Source organism: Mandrillus leucophaeus, unplaced genomic scaffold (assembly GCF_000951045.1).
Source record: "Mandrillus leucophaeus isolate KB7577 unplaced genomic scaffold, Mleu.le_1.0 Scaffold378, whole genome shotgun sequence".
NCBI classification, from domain to species: Eukaryota; Metazoa; Chordata; class Mammalia; order Primates; family Cercopithecidae; genus Mandrillus; species Mandrillus leucophaeus.
The window spans coordinates 2,064,857-2,087,051 of record NW_012104009.1 but is presented as its reverse complement, the minus strand read 5'-3'; the positions used below and the strand labels follow the sequence as shown (position 1 = coordinate 2,087,051).

Genomic DNA, 22,195 nt, shown 5'->3' with positions numbered 1-22,195 from the left:
CCCTGGGCCCCCGCTTTTCTTTCTCTATACTTTGTCTCTGTGTCTTATTTCTTTTCTCAAGTCTCTCGTTCCACCTAACGAGAAACACCCACAGGTGTGGAGGGGCAGGCCACCCCTTCATCATACATTGTCAGATGCAAAATTTGCAAATTTTTTCTTCCATTCTATAGGTTATCTATTTAATGATTATTTCTTTTTCTGTGCAGAAGCTTTAAGTCCCATTTATTTATTTTTGTTTTTGCTGCATTTACTTTTGATGCCTTAGTCATAAATTATTTGCTTAGGCCAATGTCCAGAAAAGTTTTTTCCAGGTTTTCTTCTAGAATTTTCATGGTTTCAGGTCTTAGATTTAAGTCTTTAATCTGTCTTAATTTTTTTATATGGTGAGAGATAGAAATCCAGTTTCATTCTTCTACATGTGGCTCTTCAATTTTCCCATCACCATTTATTTAATGGGATGTCCTTTCCCCAGTTTATGTTTTTGCATGCTTTGCCAAAGATCAGCTGGTTGTAAGTATTTGACTTTATTTCTGGGTCTCTATTTTGTTCCATGGTCTTTGTACCTACTTTTTTACCAGTACTATACAGTTTTGGTAACTATAGCCCTGTAGTATATTTTGAAGTCAGGTGATGTGATGTCGCCTTCAGATTTGTTCTTTTTGCTTACGATTGCTTTGGCTATTTGGGCTCTATTTTGGTTCCATGTGAATGACTGTTTTTTCTAATTATCTGAAAAAAACGATGTTGGCATTTTGATAGGAATTACATTGAATCTGTAGATTGCTTTGAGCAGTATGGTCATTTTCACGATATTGATTCTTCCAATCCATGAGCATAGGGTGTATTTCCATTTGTTTGTGTCATCTATGATTTATTTAGCAGTATTTTGTAGTTCTCCTTGTACAGATGTCTCACTTCTTTGGTTATGTATATTTCTAGGTATTTTTGTATAACTATTGTAAAAGGAATTGAGTTCTCAATTTGATAGTCAGCTTGGTTCTTGTTGGTACATATAGCACTGCTACTGATTTGTGTATATTAATTTTGTAAACTGAGACTTTACTGGATTCATTTATCAGATCTAGGAATCTTTGCAGGAGTCAGAGTTTTCTAGGTATATGATCACATCATCAGCAAATAGAGATAAGTTTAACTTCCTCTTTTCTAGTTTGGATGCCCTTTATTTCTCTTGCCTGATTGCTCTGGCTAGGACTTCCGGTATTATATTGAATATAAGTGGTGAAAGTGGGCATCCTTGTCTTGTTCCCATTCTTAGGGGGAATTCTTTCAAGTTTTCCCCTTTCAGTATTATGTTAGCTGTGAATCTGTCATAGATGGCTTTCATTATTTTGAGGTATGTTTCATCTACACCTAGTTTGTTGAGAATTTTTATCATAAAGGGATACTAGATTGAATCAAATGGTTTTTCTTCACCTATTGAGAAAGGAAAAGTGGGAATAAAACCCACTTCACCATGATGATTTTTTTTTTTTTTTTTTTTTGGCGCTCTATTTCGTTCGGTTTCTAGTATTTTGTTGAGGATTTTTGCATCTATATTCAACAGGAATATTGGTCTGTAGTTTTCTTCTTTTGCTAGGTTCTTTCTTGCCTTTGATATCAGTATGATACTGACTGGGTAGAATGAGGTAGGGAGGTCTCCCTCCTTCACCATCTTGTGGAATAGTTCAGTAGAATTGATTTCAGTTCTTCTTTGAACGTCTAGTAGAATTTGGCTTGAATCTATCTGGCCCTGGGCTTTTTTTGTTGGCAGGTGTTTTGTTTTGTTTTTGTTTTTGTTGTTTGTTTGCTTTTTTTCCTGATTTAATCTCACTGCTTGTTACTGGTCTGTTCAGAATTTCTATTTCTTCCTGACTCAATCTAGGATGTTTTCTGTTTCCAGGAATTTATCCATTTCCACTAGATTTTCTAGCTTGTCTGCATAGAGGTGCTCATAGGAATCTCAAAGTCTTTTATATTTCTGAGGCGTCAGTTGTAATGTCTCCATTTTCACTTCTAATTGAGCTTATTTGAATCTTTTCTCTTCTTTTCTTGGTTAATCTAGCTAGTGGTCTATCAGTTTTGTTTATCTTTCCAAATAACCAGCTTTTTGTTTCACGGATTTTTGTATTGTCTTTTCAATTTCATTTCATTCTGCCCTGATCTTTGTTATTTTTCTTCTGCTAGCTTTGGGTTTGGTTTGTTCTTCTTCTAGTTCCCTGAGGCACGACATTAGCTTGTCAATTTGTAACCTTTCAGACTTTTTGATGTAGGTATTTCGTGCTATAAACACCTCTTAGCACTGTTTTTGCTGTATCCTAGAGGTTCTGATAACTTGTGTCATTGTTATCATTCATTTCAGAAAACTTTCAATTTTCATCTTGATTTCATTGTTAACCCAAAAATCATTCAGGAACAGATTAATTTCCATGTATTTGTACAGTTTTGAGGATTATTCTTGGAACTGATTTTATTCTGCTATGGTCTAAGAATATGGTTGATGTGATTTCAATTTTTAAAAAAATTTGTTGAGACTTGTTTTGTGGCTTACATATGATCTATTTTGGAGAATGTTCCATGTGCTGATGAGAAGAATGTATATTCTGCAGTTCTTGGGTAGTTCTTGAGTAGAATGTTCTGTAAATATCTCTTAGGTCAGTTTGTTCTAGAGTCCAGTATTTCTCTGTTGACTTTCTGCCTCAATGCTCTGTCTAGTGCTGCCAGTGGAGTGAAAGCCCCCTACTATTATTGTGTTTCTGTCTATCTCTGTTCTTAGGTCTAGTAGTAGTTGCTTTATGAATCTGGGAGCTCTGGAGTTAGGTGCATATATATTTAGAATTATTTTATCTCCTTCATGAATGGATCCTTTTATCATTGTATAATGACCTTGCCTTTTTTTTTTTTAACTATTGTTGCTTTAATGTCTGTTTTATCTGATAAGAATAGTTACTCCTGCTTGCTTTTGGTTTCCGTTTGCATGAAGTATCTTTTTCTACCCCTTTCCCTTGAGTCTATAAGAATCCTTATGTGTTAGGTGTGTCTCCTGAAGACACCAGATATTTGGTTTGTGACAATTTTATTCATTTTGCCAATCTGTATCTTTAAATGGAGCACTTGGACCATCTCCATTCAATGTTAGTATTGAGATGTGAGGTACTATTCCAGCCATAATGTTGATTGTTACTGAGATCCTTTCTTTTCTTCATTGTGTTATTGTTTTATAAGCCTTGTGAATTTTATGTTTCAAAAGTTTCTATCCTGGTTTGTATCAATCTTTTCTTTCAAGATTTAGAACTCCTTTTAGCATGTCTTGTAGCATTGGTCTAGCATTGACAAATTCCCTCAGCATTTGCTTGTCTGAGAAAGATTTTATTTCTCCTTCATTTATGTAACTTAGTTTTGCTGGATACAAAATTCTTGACTGACAGTTATTCTGTTTAAGGAGACTAAAACATGACCCCAATCTCTTCTGGTTTGTAAGGTTTCTGCTGAGAAGTCTGCTGTTGGCCTGATAGGTTTTCCTTAATAGGTTACCTGACGCTTTGTCTCACTGTTCTTAGAATTATTTCCTTCACATTGACTTTAGATAATCTGATGACTATGTTCTTTGGTGACGTCCTTTTTGTAATGAGTCTTCCAGGACTTCTTTGGGCTTCTTTTACTTGGATGTCTAAATTTTTCGCAAGGCCAGGGAAGTTTTCCTTAATTATTCCCTTAAATAGGTTTTCCAAACTTTTTGTTTTTTCCTCTCCCTCAGGAAAACCTGTAATTCTTTGTTTGGCTGGTTTGCATAATCCCATATTTCTTGGAGACTTTGTTTCTTTTAAATCTTTTTTCTTTATTTTTGTCTGACTGGGTTAATTCGAAAGCCTTGTCTTTAAGCTCTGAAAATGTTTCTTCTACTTAATCTAGTGTATTATTAACACTTTCCACTGCATTTTGTACTACCCTAAGTGTGTCTTTCATTTCTGGAAGTTCTGACTGCTTTTCTTTTAAAATATCTATCTCTTTAAAAAAAATTTCATTGATATCCTCGTTTTTTTAAATTTGTGTTGGTTTTTACCTTTATCTTGTATCTCCTTGAGTAAATTAATAATCAACCTTTTGAATTTTTAACTGGTATTTCAAAGAATTAATCTTGGTTTGAATCCACTGCTACAGAGTTAGTGTGGTTTTTGGGGGGTGTTACAGAACCCTGTTTTTTCATATTGCCAGAATTATTTTTCTGGTTCCTTCTAATTTGGGTAGACTATTTCTTCTCATTATTTTTGAATTTATTTTTCATTTAACTGAGGCTTTTATTTATTTTATTCCCCTTGTGGGTGTGACATTAATGTTTATAATTTATTGTCACCCAGCTTTGGCTCCAGGTGCTTTCAGTGGTGAAGACTCTGTATGAGTTTCTTGGTTACAGAGAATCTTTGCGTGATGCTTTTCTCAGATGCTTGTTGTAGTAGTGATATGCTTGCTGTGTGAGCAGGTTCAGTGTTTCCTGTGGAAATTTTCAGTCTGGTTCACAGTTATAGGCTGCTGCCCACTGTTTCTTTCAAACAGTCTGTAGTTCCTTTGTTTTTCTGTTAAGTTCCTATGTTGCTTCTTGAAGAAAAAAAGTTCAGAGCATTAATTTCTACACACTACTTTGAGTGGGAGAGGCATGCTGGCAATACCTCCAATCTGCTATCTTGGGTAAGGGGAGACTTAATGTCCTCCTTTACCTAGTGACAATTTTCTATAAAGTCTATTTTTGTCTGATATAAACAAGAACACCTCTGATCTCTTTGGGTTACCATTTGCACGGAATATCTTTTTTCCATCCTTTTACTTTCTGTCTGTGTATGTACTTATATCTAAAGTGTCTTGTAGACAGCATATAGTTGGATCTTGTTCTTTTTTAACCCATTCAGCCACTCTATGTCTTTAGACTGGGGAATTTAATCAATTTACATTTAAAGTGATTACTGATAGGTAAGAACTTACTATTATCATTTAATTGTGTTCTGTAGGCTAGTAGTGGTTTTGTCCACCTTTGCATCTCTTTCTGCTTTCCTTTCTATTTCATTGATTCTTCTGTAGTGACATGTTTTTCTTTCTTTCTCATTTTTTCTGGTGCATCTTCCATGAGTATTTCACCAGAGAGCTTTATATTTCCATATCTTTTCATGTTACTGTCGAGTATCCCTTTGTTTCAACCTGAAAAACTCCCTTCAATAATTCTTAAAAGGCAGGCATAATGGTAATTAATTCCTCACCCTTTGTTTATCCAGAAAGGTCTTTATTTATTCTTCACTTTTAAAAGTCTTGCCATATATACTATTCTTGGTTGTCACTTTTTATTTTGTTCTTCAGCACTTTGTATAGATGAGGGGGATGTCAAAACTTTCATGGAAAACTGAATTAAAAGATAAAAATTAAAAATATGAACTTTATTTCTCATCATAAGCCCCAAAAAGTTCCAGTACTCTTGTAAGTGATTATATCAACCATTTAGTACATCACTAAAGAATTGGGGGTCCTAGGAACTTAGCCACATCAATGCGGTCTTTTTTACATTATTAAGTGAAGAAAAATGGATACCCTTTAAAGATGTTTTTAAATTAGGAGACAAAAAGAAGTCAAAAGGAATAAATCACAATTGTAAGGTAGATGCCTAATGATTCCGAATGGAAATTATTTACAATTTGTCCCTGTTTGATGAGAGGAATGGCAGAAGCACTGTCACAGTAGAGAACAACTCGCTGATGAAGCTTTCCCAGGCACTTTTCTTCTAAAGCTTTGGGTTTCTCAATATGCTCTCATTATAAGCAGACGTTATTTTCTTTCTTTTTTTATTTTTTTGAGATGGAGGCAGATGTTATTTTCTTTTGATCCTCCAGAAAGTCAACAAGCAAAATGCCTTGAATATCTCATAAAACTGTTGCCATGACTTTTTCTCTTGACCGTGTGCCCCTCTTGGTAGCCATTGCTTTGATTGTGCTTTGTCTTCAGGATTGCACTGGTAAAGCCATGTTTCATCTGCTGTTACAATTGTTTCAAGAAATGCTTCAGGATCTTGATGCCAATTGTTTGAATTTTTCACTGAAAGCTCTTGTGTGCAGCTAATCTAAGCATAACAGTTTTGACAACCATTGAGTGGAAAGTTTGTTCAACTTTGATTTTTTAGTCAGATTTGTGTAAGCTAAACCAACTGAGATGCATATAGTATTTGGCTATTGCTTCTGTTGTTAATTGTTGCTCTTCTTCAGTTAAGGCATGAATAAGATGAATTTTTTCCTCATAAATTGATGTGGATTATCTGCTGCCACGGGCTTCAATCTTCATAATCATCTCATCCCTTCTTAAAATGAGTTGAAAGCAGCTGATGTCTTAGGCATACTATCCCCATAAACTTTTTGTAAAGTATCAATAATTTCACCATTCTTCCACCGTGCTTCACCATAAATTTGATATTTGTTCTTGCCTCAATGATAGCAGAATACACGTTGCTCTGGATGGGGACTCTTTTCAAACTGATGTCTTATCCAAATTAGCAGAAGTTTATTTTAGTGCCAAAGAATGTTTGAAATCCATGCATAGTTTTTTCATAATACATACTGTCCATGAACTTTTTGAAGATTCCTCATATAATCTCATTCCACTCTGTCCTGTGATGCTTCCACTGAGAAATCTATGATATTCTTATGGAAAGTCTCTGTATACACCACATTGCCTTTCTCCTGCTGCCCTTAGATTTTTGTTTTTGGAAAGTTTGATTATAATGTGTCTTAGTGTGAATTTCTTTAGTTTCATCATGACTGTAGTCCTTTGAGCTTCTTAAATTTGGATATCTATTTCCTTTTTCACATTTGGAAGGTTTTGGCTATCGTAGCTTGAAAAATATTCTGTCCCTCATTTCCTCTATATTCCTCTTCTGAAATTCCTATAATGCATTTATTGTTTCACTTCATGGTGTCCCATAAGTCCCTTAGGCTTTCTTCATTTTTCCTTTTCCTTTTTATTCCTCTGACTCAATAATTTCGAATGACCTGTCTTTGAGTTTGCTGATTCTTTCTCCTGCTTAATAAAGTCTGCTATTGATCCCCTATAGTAACTTTTTTTTTCAAATCAGTTACTGTATTCTTCAGCTTCAGAATTCCTGTTTGGTTATTTAGAATTCCTGTTTGGATCTTTACCGTTTCTATCTCCTAATTGATATTCTCATTTTATTCACAGTTTCACTGTATATGTTTTCCTCCACTGAACTTAATTTAAAATGTTCCTTTTAAACTATTTGTCAGGTAATTCATAGATCTCCATTTCTTTTGGGTCAGTTTATGGAGACTTATTTTGTTCATCTGATTGGGCCATATTTTCCCTGTTTCTTTGTGTGCCTTATATTTTGTTGTAATTTTTGTATTTGAATAAACAGTCACCTCTTCCAGTCTTTACAGACTGATTTTGGATGGAAAAAGACCTTCACCAATCAGGTCAGCTAGAGATTATGGCGGTCTCTCAAACCTTTTACAGAGATGATTTTTTTCTGAGCCTATGTGTGTAATTTCACAACCAGAATAGGTTTGCTGGTTTCTTTTCTAGGAGTCTATAGTCTCTTGCACCCCCTGGTGTCTGTCTGCAGTACTACGGGTATTTTGGTGCTGCCACCAACCGCTGAGCTCTCTTGTTCTCAGCAGCCCCCAGGCATCCAAAGTATGTCTATTCCTCATCAGTACTCCATCAAGCAAGGCAGAAACCAGTCACTTGAGTAGTCTCAAAAAGCCAGAACACTGGACATAATTCCATTTTACTCTTTTCCTCCCAAGGGAGAAACCAGTCACTGGACCTTTCTTCCTCATCATTAGCTGTGGTAGCTTGGGGAAGGGGCTGACTCCAATGAAATGAAACAGTTTTTCTCACCTGTTTCAAAACCGTGGTTCTTGGTTTTAAACTGGAGTTCTGTGACTTTATAACTGATTTCTGGCCTTCTCATACAGGCCTTATCGGACCATATATTGTTAAGTCAGTGTTTCTGTAGAGGTAGAAGTCTGGTGCTTCCTATTCCTCCATCTTGCTGACTGCAGACAGGCTTATTTTTGTAATCTCATAAAGCATTCTCTACACCAAGAATTTACAGTAAGGAAGTTTCTTTGATTTAGAACAAAGGTATAAAATATCTCAAGCATCCATTTCCACTTCTCCCTTTCTGAATTTTGTTTGCATTTAAAGTATATAAAGACATAGTACTGGACACACAATCTTATATGCCATCTCACCTTCATCTCTGATTCCAGCGAGGCTACAGTAAACAGTTCTGCATAGGTATCAACCCACTTTGGGGTAACAATGTCTCATCTCAATCTTACACTAAACATACTTTATTCCTTCCCTAGGAGCTTGTTGGATGCCTATAGGTGTACGTCTTAAGTGTATTAACCCAGAATCGCAGGAAAGGCAAGGCCCCAGAAGGCAACCCTTGACTCTCCTCAAGGAGGGAACAGAAGCTGACAGACAAATGCCTCTCCTTTTAATCCCATAGGTGGACAATTTAGGGATACAGTTTCTGGGCCTCACCAGAAGTAGTAGTCATCCTCAGAAGTAACAAACTAAATAGTGCATCATTGTATTGGCTTTGCCTTTTTCTATTTGATTCTTCAATTCCCTCATTTCACTTCTTGGTCTTGGGGGGCGGAGGTACGTGACCCAGGCTATGATGTACATTAATCAGGGCCTTACTCTATGTGATCTCCTTTTCTTTTCTATTAATAAATACAGATAGGTTTCCTCTCTTCCACTGGATTATATTCCTTTTAAAGGTAAAGGGCCTCATTTAATTCTGCAGTCCCATAATATGCACTCATGATTTTTGCCTAATACATCCAACAATTTCCCATCGTAGATGGCCTCACTAGTCCCAAATGATTTAAAATGGAAAAAAAAAAACTTTCACAAGCTTGAAAGCTAATCATTTATGCAAAACTTTTAAAATTCAGATCCATTTTTATAATGTTTTGTTGCTAAAGCCCAGTTTTTTGACTTGGTCAAATATGCTTTACTTAGATAATGCATCTCAGACATCCATTTACTGATAGTAAATAAAAATTTTGAAGATAATCTTTCTGTGTAGGTAGTAAGTGTCAACAATGGTTTAGTAAATTATAGATCCCTGAAAAAAAACTCTCTAGCTCTATGATAATCTCAGGTTTCCTTTTCCCATATAAAATGTTTTAATTAAAAAAAAAAATTCCAGCCCCCCCACCGATTAAAATAAACATTTCTTTACATGATTCCTCCTACAACATTCAAGCCAAACACACATTTCTCTGGCTTGAAGTTAAATCATTATATGAAATAATTTAAAAAGATAAAATCTTATCAAAATATTGCCTTTAAGTGATGCTTTTAACAACAAAAAAAAACTCATAATATGATAAAGGGACCAACTCAGAACGTAGATAATTCAAGATCTAGTGGTCTTCTGTGCAGAATAAGAGAAATACTGTGTTAGTTCTCAATAATCAACAAGCAATTAAAACAAGTGTTAAAATACTTGAAATCTAGACAGATACAGATGTCTTTATTTTTTATTGAAATTTTACCCTAATGCACAACATTACATTTTCCTGCTCTGCAACTCTAGTGGTTTAGATGCTAGATATCAATCCTGGCACATGAAGCTTGATAACTGGACATATTAGCAGAGGAAAAGGAAAATGTGACAAAAAGATCCTACTTGAGGAAGCATAAAATCTGTTGTTTATCTAGTACAGTATGTTAACACCAACAAGTCTCAACTATGATTTACACTGTAATCTCTGCTCAATTACTGTAGAAAACCTTAAATTAGCTAAGATCTAGCCCACAGAATTCAGGGTGTTGCATATTTGACTGCCAAGATGTTAGAAAACAGAGTGTGGTTAGCTGTCTGACGAGTACTTGCCTCTCCAAAGCCAAGACACACTTCAACTATCCTCTTTCTACCACATTTCCCATTTGCTGTGAATGCTCAGGTGTGGTATAGATCAAGGCGAATCCCTATCAAAGATACTCATGTATGGAGAACTAACTCAGCTTCTAACACCACGTTCAAAGTACCACTGGGTTTGTATTGTTTACTGTGCAGAAGATCTGGAATACTGGAACTGAAAGAGATTCTAAGGGGCATCTAATCCAAAACCCTGAGAGGTTGTCCAAGGTGGCCAAGTCGGTGGTAAGACTGGGTCATGAACTCAGGGCACCTGACTTCTAATCAACATTCTGTGGACAGAAGTGGTTTATTTCCCTCTAACTCAAAATAACTCAATGATAATCTTAGTGCAGTGAGCAAGCTAACATAAAAGGCTATTCTTATTTTTGAGAATGGATTATCTCTTATCTGAGATGCTTTGAAATCACATTTAAACAAGTATCTAGAGATGTATTATTCTAAGAACAAGATAGTTCAATGTCTGCAATGAAATAAACTGAAATTATATTAACCTTGACAAATTTCAATTTATAAAACTAATCCAAATTAGATACAAACATAATTAACATTAACCTCACTTGAATTAAGTTTTGCATATCCTCATTCAAAACTCCACACTAATGCACTATCACTAGAAGTAAAACATTCTACATACTGCCTAGATTGAGGGTGAAGACAGATCATCTTGCTTATGGAGAACTGCTCTGCCTTACTTGGGTAAGGCAGAAGTGTTAGGCATTTCCTAAGGCAGAGCACGTGACTTTGCTTTAAGCTCCATTCCAGGAGGCCAATGCCAGGTCCGCTAGCCCAAAATGAAACAAACTTTTTAATCCAGATCCATCATGGGTCATTTATTCTATAAACACAGTCCAGATATTTTCACAGCTCTGGGCCAGATTCCACAGAGGAACAGAATATGAATTTGAAAAATACGAACTATTTACAGGGCACCAGTTGTGTGCCAGCCCTACAAATGTTATCATAACCCTACATGAGACATATTATTATTCTGTTTTGTAAAGGGAGAAACTGAGAAAACATAACCAAAGTTAGTAGAAGGCAGGGCTTTGGAACACCTGCATTCTCACTGAGAATTCTAACCCAGCCCTGAGCCTGACACCAAGATCCTCTGCATTTCAGCAGGGCACTCAAGAAGCAATGTAGATGTGTGGCATTATTTCTGAGGGCTCTGTTCTGTTCCCTTGGTCTATATCTACAACCATCTGATCTTTGACAAGCCTGACAAAAACAAAAAATGGGGAAAGGATTCCCTATTTAATAAATGGTGCTGGGAAAACTGGCTAGCCATATGGAGAAAGCTGAAACTGGATCCCTTCCTCATACGTTATACAAAAATTAATTCAAGATGGATTAAAGACTTAAATGTTAGACCTAAAACCATAAAAACCCTAGAAGAAAACCCAGGCAATACCATTCAGGCCATAGGCATGGGCAAGGACTTCATGACTGAAACACCAAAAACAATGGCAACAAAAGCCAAAACTGACAAATGGGATCTAATCAAAGAGCTTCTGCACAGCAAAAGAAACTACCATCAGAGTGAATAAGCAACCTACAGAATGGGAGAAAATGTTTACAATCTACCCATCTGACAAAGGCCTGATTTCCAGAATCTACAAAGAACTTAAACAAATTTACAAGAAAAAAACAACCCCATCAAAAAGGGGGCGAAGGATATGAACAGACACTTCTCAAAAGAAGACATTTATGCAGTCAACAGACACATGAAAAAATGCTTATCATCACTGGCCATCAGAGAAATGCAAATCAAAACCACAATGAGATACCACCTCATACCAGTCAGAATGGCGATCATTAAAAAGTCAGGAAACAACAGGTGCTGGAGAGGATGTGGAGAAATAGGAAGACTTTTACACTGTTGCTGGGACTGTAAACTAGTTCAACCATTGTGGAAGACAGTGTGGCGATTCCTCAAGGATCTAGAACTGGAAATACCATTTGATCCAGCCATCCCATTTCTGGGTATATACCCAAAGGATTATAAATCATGCTGCTATAAAGACATATATACACGTTTATTGCGGCACTATTCAAAATAGCAAAGACTTTGAACCAACCCAAATGTCCATCAATGACAGACTGGATTAAGAAAATGTGGCACATACACACCATGGAATACTATGCAGCCGTAAAAAAGCATGAGTTCATGTCCTTTGTAGGACACGGATGAAGCTGGAAACCATAATTCTCAACAAACTATCGCAAGGACAGAAAACCAAACACTGCATGTTCTTACTCATAGGTGGGAATTGAACAATGAGAACACTTGGACACAGGGTGGGGAACATCACACGTTGGGGCCTGTCGTGGGGTGGGGGGAGAGGACAGGGATAACATTAGGAGATATGCCTAATGTAAATGACAAGTTAATGGGTGCAGCACACCAACATGACACATATATACATATACAACAAACCTGCACATTGTGCACATGTACCCTAGAACTTGAAGTATAATTTTAAAAAAAGAAGCAATGTAACCTATTGTGGAGGGTGGTTTGTCATCCTAAACTCAGCTATGATACATCTCCACAACATACAAAAGTATAGACCTTACAACAACCCTAAGAAGAAAACTATATCTACTTGGAATTCCAAGAGGAAAGCAGAGCTCCAAATTTAAAGTGTTTATAGCTTTTTTTTTTTCCCTGTAAAATACAGATCCCAATGGGCATCTGTATCTCATGAGTTGTGGCTGAGATGACCACACAGGCATAAATCACCAAGGACAATGCCTCACACAAAGTAAGAGATCAATACAAACTGGCTGCTGCTTTTGCAATTACCATCATTCTTCAGTACTCAGATTCGTCAAATTTCTTCCTCAGAATACAGTCACAAAGAAAAAAAAGCTATGTAATTACGTTCATTATAAGGTAGTTCATAACTATAAAAAATTTTTTTCAACCAAATGTATTCAACCACAGAATTTTAATTCTGAAAACTGCTTAGAAATACAGAAAACATTTAAGAGATTAAAATGCTGAATACAAAGCAGTAAATACTATATTAGCAACTACATAAACTCTAATTCAAGGCAGAAAAATGAAAATGGTTGTTAGGATGGTGAGATAGTACTGATGATTATTTTTCTTTTTAAAAACTTCCTCATATTGCTTTTAAAATTTCTACAATAAAAAGTGTGTTTTTAAATTATTTCATAATATATTTCATAGGTATCTATTATGCCTAACTTAATGGGAGTCTGCAGGAAAACAATGCATTGTGAGCCTACTGTGCAATATGACAATATTGCCCTCTACAAGAATATACAGATTTATGCTCCTCCCCCAAGTCCCTTACAACAAGCCACTATAAACGACATGCCAGTTATAAGTTACTTTCCCAGACTAAAATTCTTCAAGATGATTTAATAATGTGGAAAAAGTACTAGCTTCAAGCGTAAAGGAAATCAAAAAAAGAAAAGAACTGATTCTTAACTTCAATGATTTCACCATCCTCTAACCACCTTGCAATGTTTCTCAAAGTGTGATCCTGGGACCATCTCCACTAGGCTCACAGAATTCTTTTCAAAATGCCAATCCTGCCAACACCACTTTCAAACCTACAAAGCTGGAATCTGAGAGGGAAGCCCAGAGTCTACCCCCTCAAAAATGGAAAAAAAAAAAATTCCCCAGGGGATTTTCATGCCCACAACTTTTAAAAAATATTGATCCACAGACATGCTAAGCAGGTAAGATAAAATTCACTTAAATTTTTCAATGAAAAAGACAAAACAAAGATCTAACTCTATGTTAGTAATTCAACTACTTTCTAATAATGGACTGTGGGAGCCGCAAGTATAAGGAGCAGATACCCTGCAGATTTGTTGTCTCTTCTGCCTAACCTGCAAAACTTCCCAGAAAATAATTTTGCAAAATTGATCAGGAACCTTAAAATTTCCATGTCCTTTGCTCCCCAAAATTTCACTCATAAGGTTTTTCCTATGAGAATAATCAAAAATGTATAAAAGGTTTTTAGGCAGAAGTGGTTGGGACAGCGGGCTAAATATTTATCATCTGCCATATCTTGAGTACCTGCTCTGCACCTGGCACTTGTGGATACAGTATTTCTAATCCTCACAACCTAGAAGATAGATACTTTCTATCTCCATTTTAGAGATGAGAAGCCTGGGCTAAATGAGTTATTAATTTGTCCCAGGCCACACGGCTAATTAATGATAGGATCTGAATCCTGGGCAGTCTTGAGTAGAAACACTGGGCTCATTCCACTGTCTGGCCACCTAAAAATATTCTAGAATGTTGTAGTGTTTAAACAAAGTATACTACAACAAGAGAATTATATAGACATTTGAAACCATGTTCTTCACGAACCTTTAATGAAACACAAAATACTTATGATTCAATGCTAAGTGAAAAAGATAGGAGGTAAGATCCCGGTGTAGAATTTTAGTCACAGAAGGGTAGGGCCAGTAACTCTTTTGGTTTCATCTGCATCTCCAAAGCTCAACACTGCACCTGACATATGGTACAAACTCAATATGCATGGCAAAAATAAATTATGTGTAGGCATATTTTCAAAAGACCAGGAAAAAAAAATCCTAAAATATCATCAGTGGTTATTGCTGGATTCTGGAGTTAGAGATGACTTTTGGTTTTTCTTTTTACATATGTTTATACTTTCAAGTATTCTATATAGGTTTGAATTACTTTTAAAATCAAGGCGGAAAAAACAGCAATGGCTAATTTTCACATCCTATGTTTAATCACCTTCCTATATAAAAGATACAGTTAAGCTCCAGATCAACTCAATATACAGACTAATGTGTGGTTTATCATTTTCACTATAACAGGGAAACTACCTGATACCTAGAAAGTGTTAAGTGTTATCTTTTTATATGCCAGCATCATAAATGGCAACACGACTTAATACTTCTTACAAATACAAATGCTTTCATCATCCACAGTTATTAGTAGCCTGACCGGTAGGAAAAGGATTTACAAATGTATAGCACCCACAATGTTTCTTTAATGGTTTTGTGCTCTTTGGAGACTTCCCCAGATGGTAGTACAACAAGGATTAGACATTGAATTTGGTGGCTTTTGCAGCATAACAAGATTTTCTTGCCAAGATCATCCCTACACACCAAAACCACTATAAATTAGCATTAAAATTGGGCCTCATTTCTGGTAATTTATTAAGTATTTCATATAAAGGAATATATATGGTCACTATTACCTTATGTATTTTTTTAAGTAAGAACTGTATCTTAAAATGAACTAAGAATGAGTCAACTGGTTTATTTTATTAGCTCACCATTTCAGACAATTTCAAAAGACAAAACATGGGATGATAATTCTATCAAACTGTCTCCAAAATGATTCTGAACAAATTCTGGCTTTGTTGGCCAGATTATACCTAAGTGACCAATCTATGAAAAGCCAAAAGGGCAAGGCATGAACTACAGTGTACCTGTCAATTCTAAAAGAAATCTGACATATGTGGAAGGTGGGAGGAGGGAGGACAGAAAGGATATCTTAAGGTAATAAAAAGTGAAATGAGCATTTTTATTATACCATGTAATTTTCTATGGGAAAAAAAATTTGACATGGAGAAAACAATGGAGAATTTTTAGAGATAGTTCCAGTACTCAGTGGCCCTAGGTTCTGTTCATAAAAGGAGCAACATGATGAGAAGAGCTTTGGATGATCAAAGTTGGTTTCCTCTTTGGTATTTAGGTTTATTTCTGGACTACGCCAAGAAAGAAATTCTAGGGGGCCTCTCAGAACCTATTCTGGTTTGGGGGCTGCTTGATGAAAAAAAAAAACTATAATTTTAAAAAAGAAAGAAAGAAATTCTACTGATATATAATGTTACTGAACAATATAAGTTCCTACGGATTATCAGCACAGTCCGAAGTGTCTGATACAGGTACGCTTTGGTGTCAGTCACAATTTGCAATTTTGGGTCCCAATGCTCCTTCACTTTGCCCACTGTGAGGAAAATATGGGGTAAAATATTCAGCGTCCATTCTGATCCCCTTCTTCTTTGCCTACTTCCACTAGTGAGGCTGGAAAAAGAAGATACATTCCCAGAGTCTTTTGCAGCAAAAGGTGGCCAAAGAAGTACAGATGGAAGTTCCAGGAGAGAGAATTCCTTGTCACATAAAAAGGAAAAATCTCTAAGAGAAAATAATTTTTGTTCTTCTGCCTTTTACCTGCATAAACCACAGACACACCTCAAGACACAGCCACAGCCGCAGTGCAAAAATAAGGCAAATAGTCACAGGCTGAAGATGGTGGAGGCAGGGAAGAGGGAAGACACTGGGCTCCTGATGTCCTTGAGCAGCTCTTGGAGCCTGGACTGCTTAGCCTCAGACTTCTCATTAGGTGAGAAAGACAAACCCCTGGCTTGTTTAAGCCACTCTGTGTCAGGTTTCCTGTTAGTCGCAGCCAAATACATTCTTGCCTGTAAAAGTCATTGGTATAACAAACCTCTCTAGCTATGTATTCATCAATGATCAACTTCACCAAAATCCCCCAAGTCTTCATAGAGATAACACTGACTGAGAGTGCTTGCTTCATGCCCGTGAGCATGAGGTTTTACCGCCCCTCTCAGTGCATCCTCATAGAACTGTACAAGAAGCGAAGTGAGGACCTCCTCAATCCAAGTTAGTCTGAAAGCAGCTCCTGGGCTCTTTACTGCCAAGCTATATACAACCTCTGATGTGTTTTTTCACTTAACCTACAAAGCAATTTTAATTTCAACTATGCTCTCTGGCTCAAGTAAATTGTCATAACAAACTTTTCTAATTTTTTGAGGAAGACTTTCACTAAAACACATCAAACACACACCCCCAACACACACGCAAAGGATTTACACGCAATTAGAAGAAAAAAGAAAAGAAGACTTGGCAAGCATTTGCTTTCTGGTGTTTTGAAATCTTTATCCATCATGTGAGACAGTACTGCTGCATCTGAACTGATGTGTATTAAGCACCATGAACCTGGCACTGAGCTAAGCATTTTACATACATTCTCACATTCAGTGTTCGCAATATCCCCATAAAGTGGGACTATTATTATCCCCATTTTACAGGTGAGCAAATGAAACATGTTAACCCAGGCAGAGTATTTTCTTCGAAAAAGCTTCTTTCTACACACCAATGAATGACACAAATTCAGAACAACTTACAACTAGAAGAGAGATTAACTGATTTTGCTGCTAGTCTTTAGTAAACCATACTAGAAGTGAATGGCTCAGGACCAAAGAATGAAAAACACTCAAAGCAAGAACAATTTACAACTAAAAAGGGTGAAAAGCCCTCATCCTGAGCAAAATCTAGAATTCCACACTCATGTCTAATGGAGCTTTACTTAATGTTTACCCACCCATCTTTACAAGTATACTTGACACATGGCAAGCTGCCAGGAAGGCCAATAATAATATTTAGATAGCTGTGCCCGTTCATTAATCATAAGATAATTTAAGACCAAACTAAAGTTTCCAATATACTTGATTTTCATGATCAATATAAGAATATGCATTTTATACATTGTGATTTACAGTGAATATTGTTGTTAGCTTATTCAGCATTTCCTATGTTGCCAGCACTGGGATGGCTTACAGACACTTTTTTCCTCTTCATTGTCAAAACTACCTCAGGAGGTAAGTACTACCATTAACTGCCCCGTTTGAGAAATGAAGTCGCAAGTGATGGATTCTCCCAAGCTCCCTATTAAAATGTAGCATCAAGATTCAAATCTAGATTTGGACCAGAGCCCTGTGCTCTTAATCTCTAAGCTCATAAACTTAATTTGATTTGTTTTTGCTGTTTATTAGCCTTGATCAAGCATTAGCTAGAAAACTCTGTTTATTTAAGCTTTACTCTATATCTTCACTTTCAGTACTCCCCCATTTTCATACATTTTTGGCTTCATATTTCTTCCCACTCTCATGAAAAAAAATCTAAATTATTATCTGTTCATCAAATCATTTTAAAAATCCACTAAAGTTTGCTGAAATAAAGAGATAACATAGTTGCTGCTCCTCCTGTTAATCAGTGATGTACAGCAACCTCTGTTTTAGTGGCTAACTCAACCAACCAGTAGCAAATGACTCCAGTTCTGCCTATCATTGCAAAAACGCAACATGGTTCTTAAAGTCTTTGGCAGCAGTTATAAAACCCCACCAGATGTCAATCTGCTTTCATGAAAATAGGCCATTCCTCCCCACTACAGGTCCCACTTTTTAACACTCACTACTTTCTCTACTGAAAGAAGGGATTCCCAAACTTTGAAAATGCCTGTGCTTCTGAATTTTATGTGGGAATTTGTTTTTTTTTAATACTTTGAAGTGCTGTGTTATATGTGGGAATTTTTAATTTTGTAGTACACATATATGTTTTTACAAGGAAAAATACTTTTAAAAAGAAAAGTATTAATATAGGAACCCTGTGATTGCCTCAGTACTCTGGCAAACAAGACTGTATCTCTGATTCTCTTGACTCAATTATTTCCTACTTTCTCCCAGACTTCCTGCTAAAACACTCTCCTCCCTTCCCTCCCTGATAATTCACATTTGAGTTAATGTGAGTTATGATACATAACTCATAACTTTAACTAAAATTTAATTGACTTAAATAAATCAATACTATTATTTCACATGATGCATGAAATTTACATTTGAAGATCAGTAATAAAGAAATTATATAAGGATTTTCTTTATCATTAAAAATGCTGTCTATGATATTCATTCCAAGGCTTACAACACCCATCAAAAATCTAAAATTGAAAATAAATTTCCATTTATAAAACTATAAACTAATAAAACTGATCATCTTCATTTACAGCAAAAACATCAGATACTCTGCATGGTTGTGTCGAAGTAATTATTAGACCCCAACCCACCAGTAAAAAAACAAGAAAAAACAGTGATATTTCCCTCCATTGTTGGCTCGGTGGTTTTTATCTGTAACAATTCTTTTAAGTTTCAGTGATCATCTAAGAATGGTATTTCATTTATTTGACTACTACCCTATTGCCCATATATTAACCTCACCGAATTTTTGGTCCATTGCGTAGAAGAATTTCTCTACTAATAAAAATACAACTCATTAAAGATTAACTTGCCCCCAGGACAGTCTCTCTGGAAACAAATTCCAAGCATTACAATCACCAAATTGCACTCTGAATACTTAAAGGCAGATAATCTTATTTATCCTGATTTAAATTGGAAACCTGTACCTATTTAAAGTCAATTGTAAATATAAAAATAGCACAACCAAATTCATAATAATTGAAAACTCAAATATAGACTTTACTTACTTGGCACTTTTCAAATAAAAAGCTTTCCACCCAAGAATATCTAACAATACTAGAATGCTTATTGACTTGACAGACTTACTTCTTTAGTTTCTATCTTACTTCTGCAATTATGAACTTGCAAAATTATTTTGTTTCCCAACTATTTACTGAGTATATACTATATTTCATACATTATGGTAGGCACTGGAAATCCTTTTAATCCATGATACAATATCTATTATTAATAACAGATATTTATTAAGTTCTTATCATTGACCACACACTGTGGGCAAATGTTAGCTTTGTTAGCCATCATCTCTTTCGATTCTCCCAAAACCCTAAGAGAAAACGTCCTAGTATCAGCTCCATTCTACAGATGGGCAAACTGAAGGCAGAGAGAGGCCCAGCAACTTTCCTAAGATCCTATAGGGTTTTGAACCCAGGTATTAGTGATCCCAGTGCTCACATTTGCGTTTTGGTCAACAACAAATCACATATACTACAATGGTCCCATAAGATTATAATGAAGCTGAAAAATTCCTATCGCCTAGTGATGTCATAGCCATAGTAACATAACACATTACCTTTTCAATGTTTAGATATATTTAGATACACAAATACCATTGTGCCACAACTGTCTACAGTATTGGGTACAGTAACATGCCTTGTAGCCTAGTAACATTATTTGTAGCCTAGGTGCAAGAGACTATACCATACAGCCTAGGTAGTAGGTGTAGCAGGCTACACAATCTAGGTTTGTGTAACTACACTCCATGATGTTTGCACAATGAAAATGCCGAAAATGCCTAAGGACACATTTCTAAGAACGTATCCCAGTCGTAGTCGTTAAGCAATGCATGACTGTATATCGGTTGTTTAAGAGATGTTAAGACTTTCTGAAAAAGAAACTTTATTACTGCAAAGCAATTTCAAACCATCTCAGGTCGTAATATCACATCTGTTAATACAAAAGGGTCTTCAAATTTTCAAAAAGTCTCATCAAAATTTCATTTTATTCAAAGTGAAAATGAGTTAATTCAAAAAAGGAAATCCACTTATAAAGCTCAGGTTATACATTTGAACTTCCCAGAAGCTAACATCACTGTCCTTACTTGTTTGTGCGCAGGTGAAACAGATCATTCTTTCATATCACTCCAAACTCATGTAGAAAACTGAAAGCTGGTTGATAAAAGGATGAGTATATGCTACTATCAGTTCATTCCAAACGATCTCACAATATACGCCTCACAAAAATTTAATATTTGTCTTATAATCATAAAGAAACTAGACAAATAGAACCACAGAACAGACAAAATAACTAAAATGAGTTACTGAAATGCAACTGCGGCTTTAATTTCCAAATCTATCTTATAACGGTCTTACTTGAAGAGTTTATCACAGAAGTAACTCTCCTCAAAAGTTACATAATTTTAGAAAAAAAGAGAGGAAAGGGGAGAGACAAAGACATGACACACATTAGGGATGTTTATCAATAAAAATAAGCAACAAGGGAGGAAAGCCTGTAGCACATCCAAAAAACGCCTGCCAAACACTCTTGCTATTTGTTTCCACCAAGTTATTGTTTTGGAAAACATGTTGTTCTCTCTTAAAATAACCTGCTTAATTGTTCTAAAAAGCCACTGCATCTCCACCGAGGGCTAAATCGTTCCCAGACTGCGATGCACTGACTGATAAAATCAAAGTAAGTTATGCATAAAGCCACAAAGAAAGTTTGAAAAGCTCCAAACTCTCCCGTGATAAAAGAACACTAGCTACTGAATGCATCTTCACCAGCGCCCCAAGTGAGACTAATGCCTGGTACTGTACACGTATTTTAAGAATAACAGTCATTCAAACTAACTCATTTCTCTCTTTGGATGTGGGAAATGAGCCACATCGGTGGCCACAGGTAGGCTAGTAATTATCGGTTTTAAGAAAGGTCAAAATGACCTTGGACGTTTTGACGTTCACTCCAATACTCGCATTATAAATCAGAATCTGTTTTCGGTCCAGTATGGTTGAAGATTTTCTGTCTGGGAAAGTCCCAAAGAAATTAAAGAGTTAAAAATAATGCTAAGTTGCGAAAGACAAAGTCAGACACCCATAGCATCGGAAGATTTTTATGGACTGAATGTAACTCAAGATGTGTTTTAAAAGCCTGTCAAGAGATGAACACTGTCATCAAACACAGGAGCACTGCCTCCACACTCTCCCCTCGCTTTGGCTGCTCACCCCCATCCTGGCCCTCCTTGACCACAGAGGTGGGGGCAGGAGCTCCTGTCTTAAGCCTTGACATCTGCAGTGTTTCCCAATAGCGAGACAAGGCCCCTCAGCTGGAGGAAGTGGATACTGACAAGGGGAGCGAGTGAAACAGACGGCGAGAGACAGAACTCGAGGCTGCCAGGGCATGGGGAGGGTCACGCATACTCTGTGCGGCCTGAGTGGTCCGGATGGCACAGCCCAGGTATCCGGGCTAAAGTTGGCATCTCCAAAGTCCAGAACGCAACTTGGGCGCACCAGTACAAACTCGGCCTTCGGCTTTTCTGAAGCCGGTCAAGTTCGCACAGGGCCCCCAGCGCCTGGAAACCTGAGAGGCGTGGAAGGGTGGGGAGTCCCGCGAAGTCTCCAGTCCCTGGGTGTCCTCCGGCTCCGCGGGGGAGCGGGCCTGGAGCTAAACCGGCCGTAGGCTGGAGTAGCTGGCGCCGGGACGCGCGGTGGGGATGTCGGAGAAGGAGTTGGAGGCTCAGTCGGGGAGTCCGAGAACACCGGGGATGCCTACCTTGTAACATGGCCTCAAGTTTCTTCCTGTCCACGCGGAAGCGCTCCTCGCTCCACTCTGGGCTGTGCAGGGTCGCCCCGGCGACCAAGTCGTCCTCGGAGCCGGGCATTGGGGAGTCAGTGCTGCGCTCGCTGTTGGAGCCGGGGTCCGACTGCGCCGCCAGGTAGCCAGGCTC

At 36.9% G+C, this 22,195-nt stretch overlaps 1 protein-coding gene across 1 annotated transcript in view; it reads right to left on the bottom strand.

Moving 5' to 3' along the window:
* The window catches only part of BICC1 (BicC family RNA binding protein 1), a 368,778-nt gene extending 346,589 nt beyond the window's left edge, over nt 1-22,189 (bottom strand). Inside the window, exon 1 of the mRNA XM_011990352.1 lies at nt 22,021-22,189. Coding sequence (XP_011845742.1) covers nt 22,021-22,129 — 109 coding nt within the window. The 5' untranslated portion in view covers nt 22,130-22,189. The remainder of the gene's footprint in view (nt 1-22,020) is intronic.
* Nucleotides 22,190-22,195: the final 6 nt, after the last annotated feature.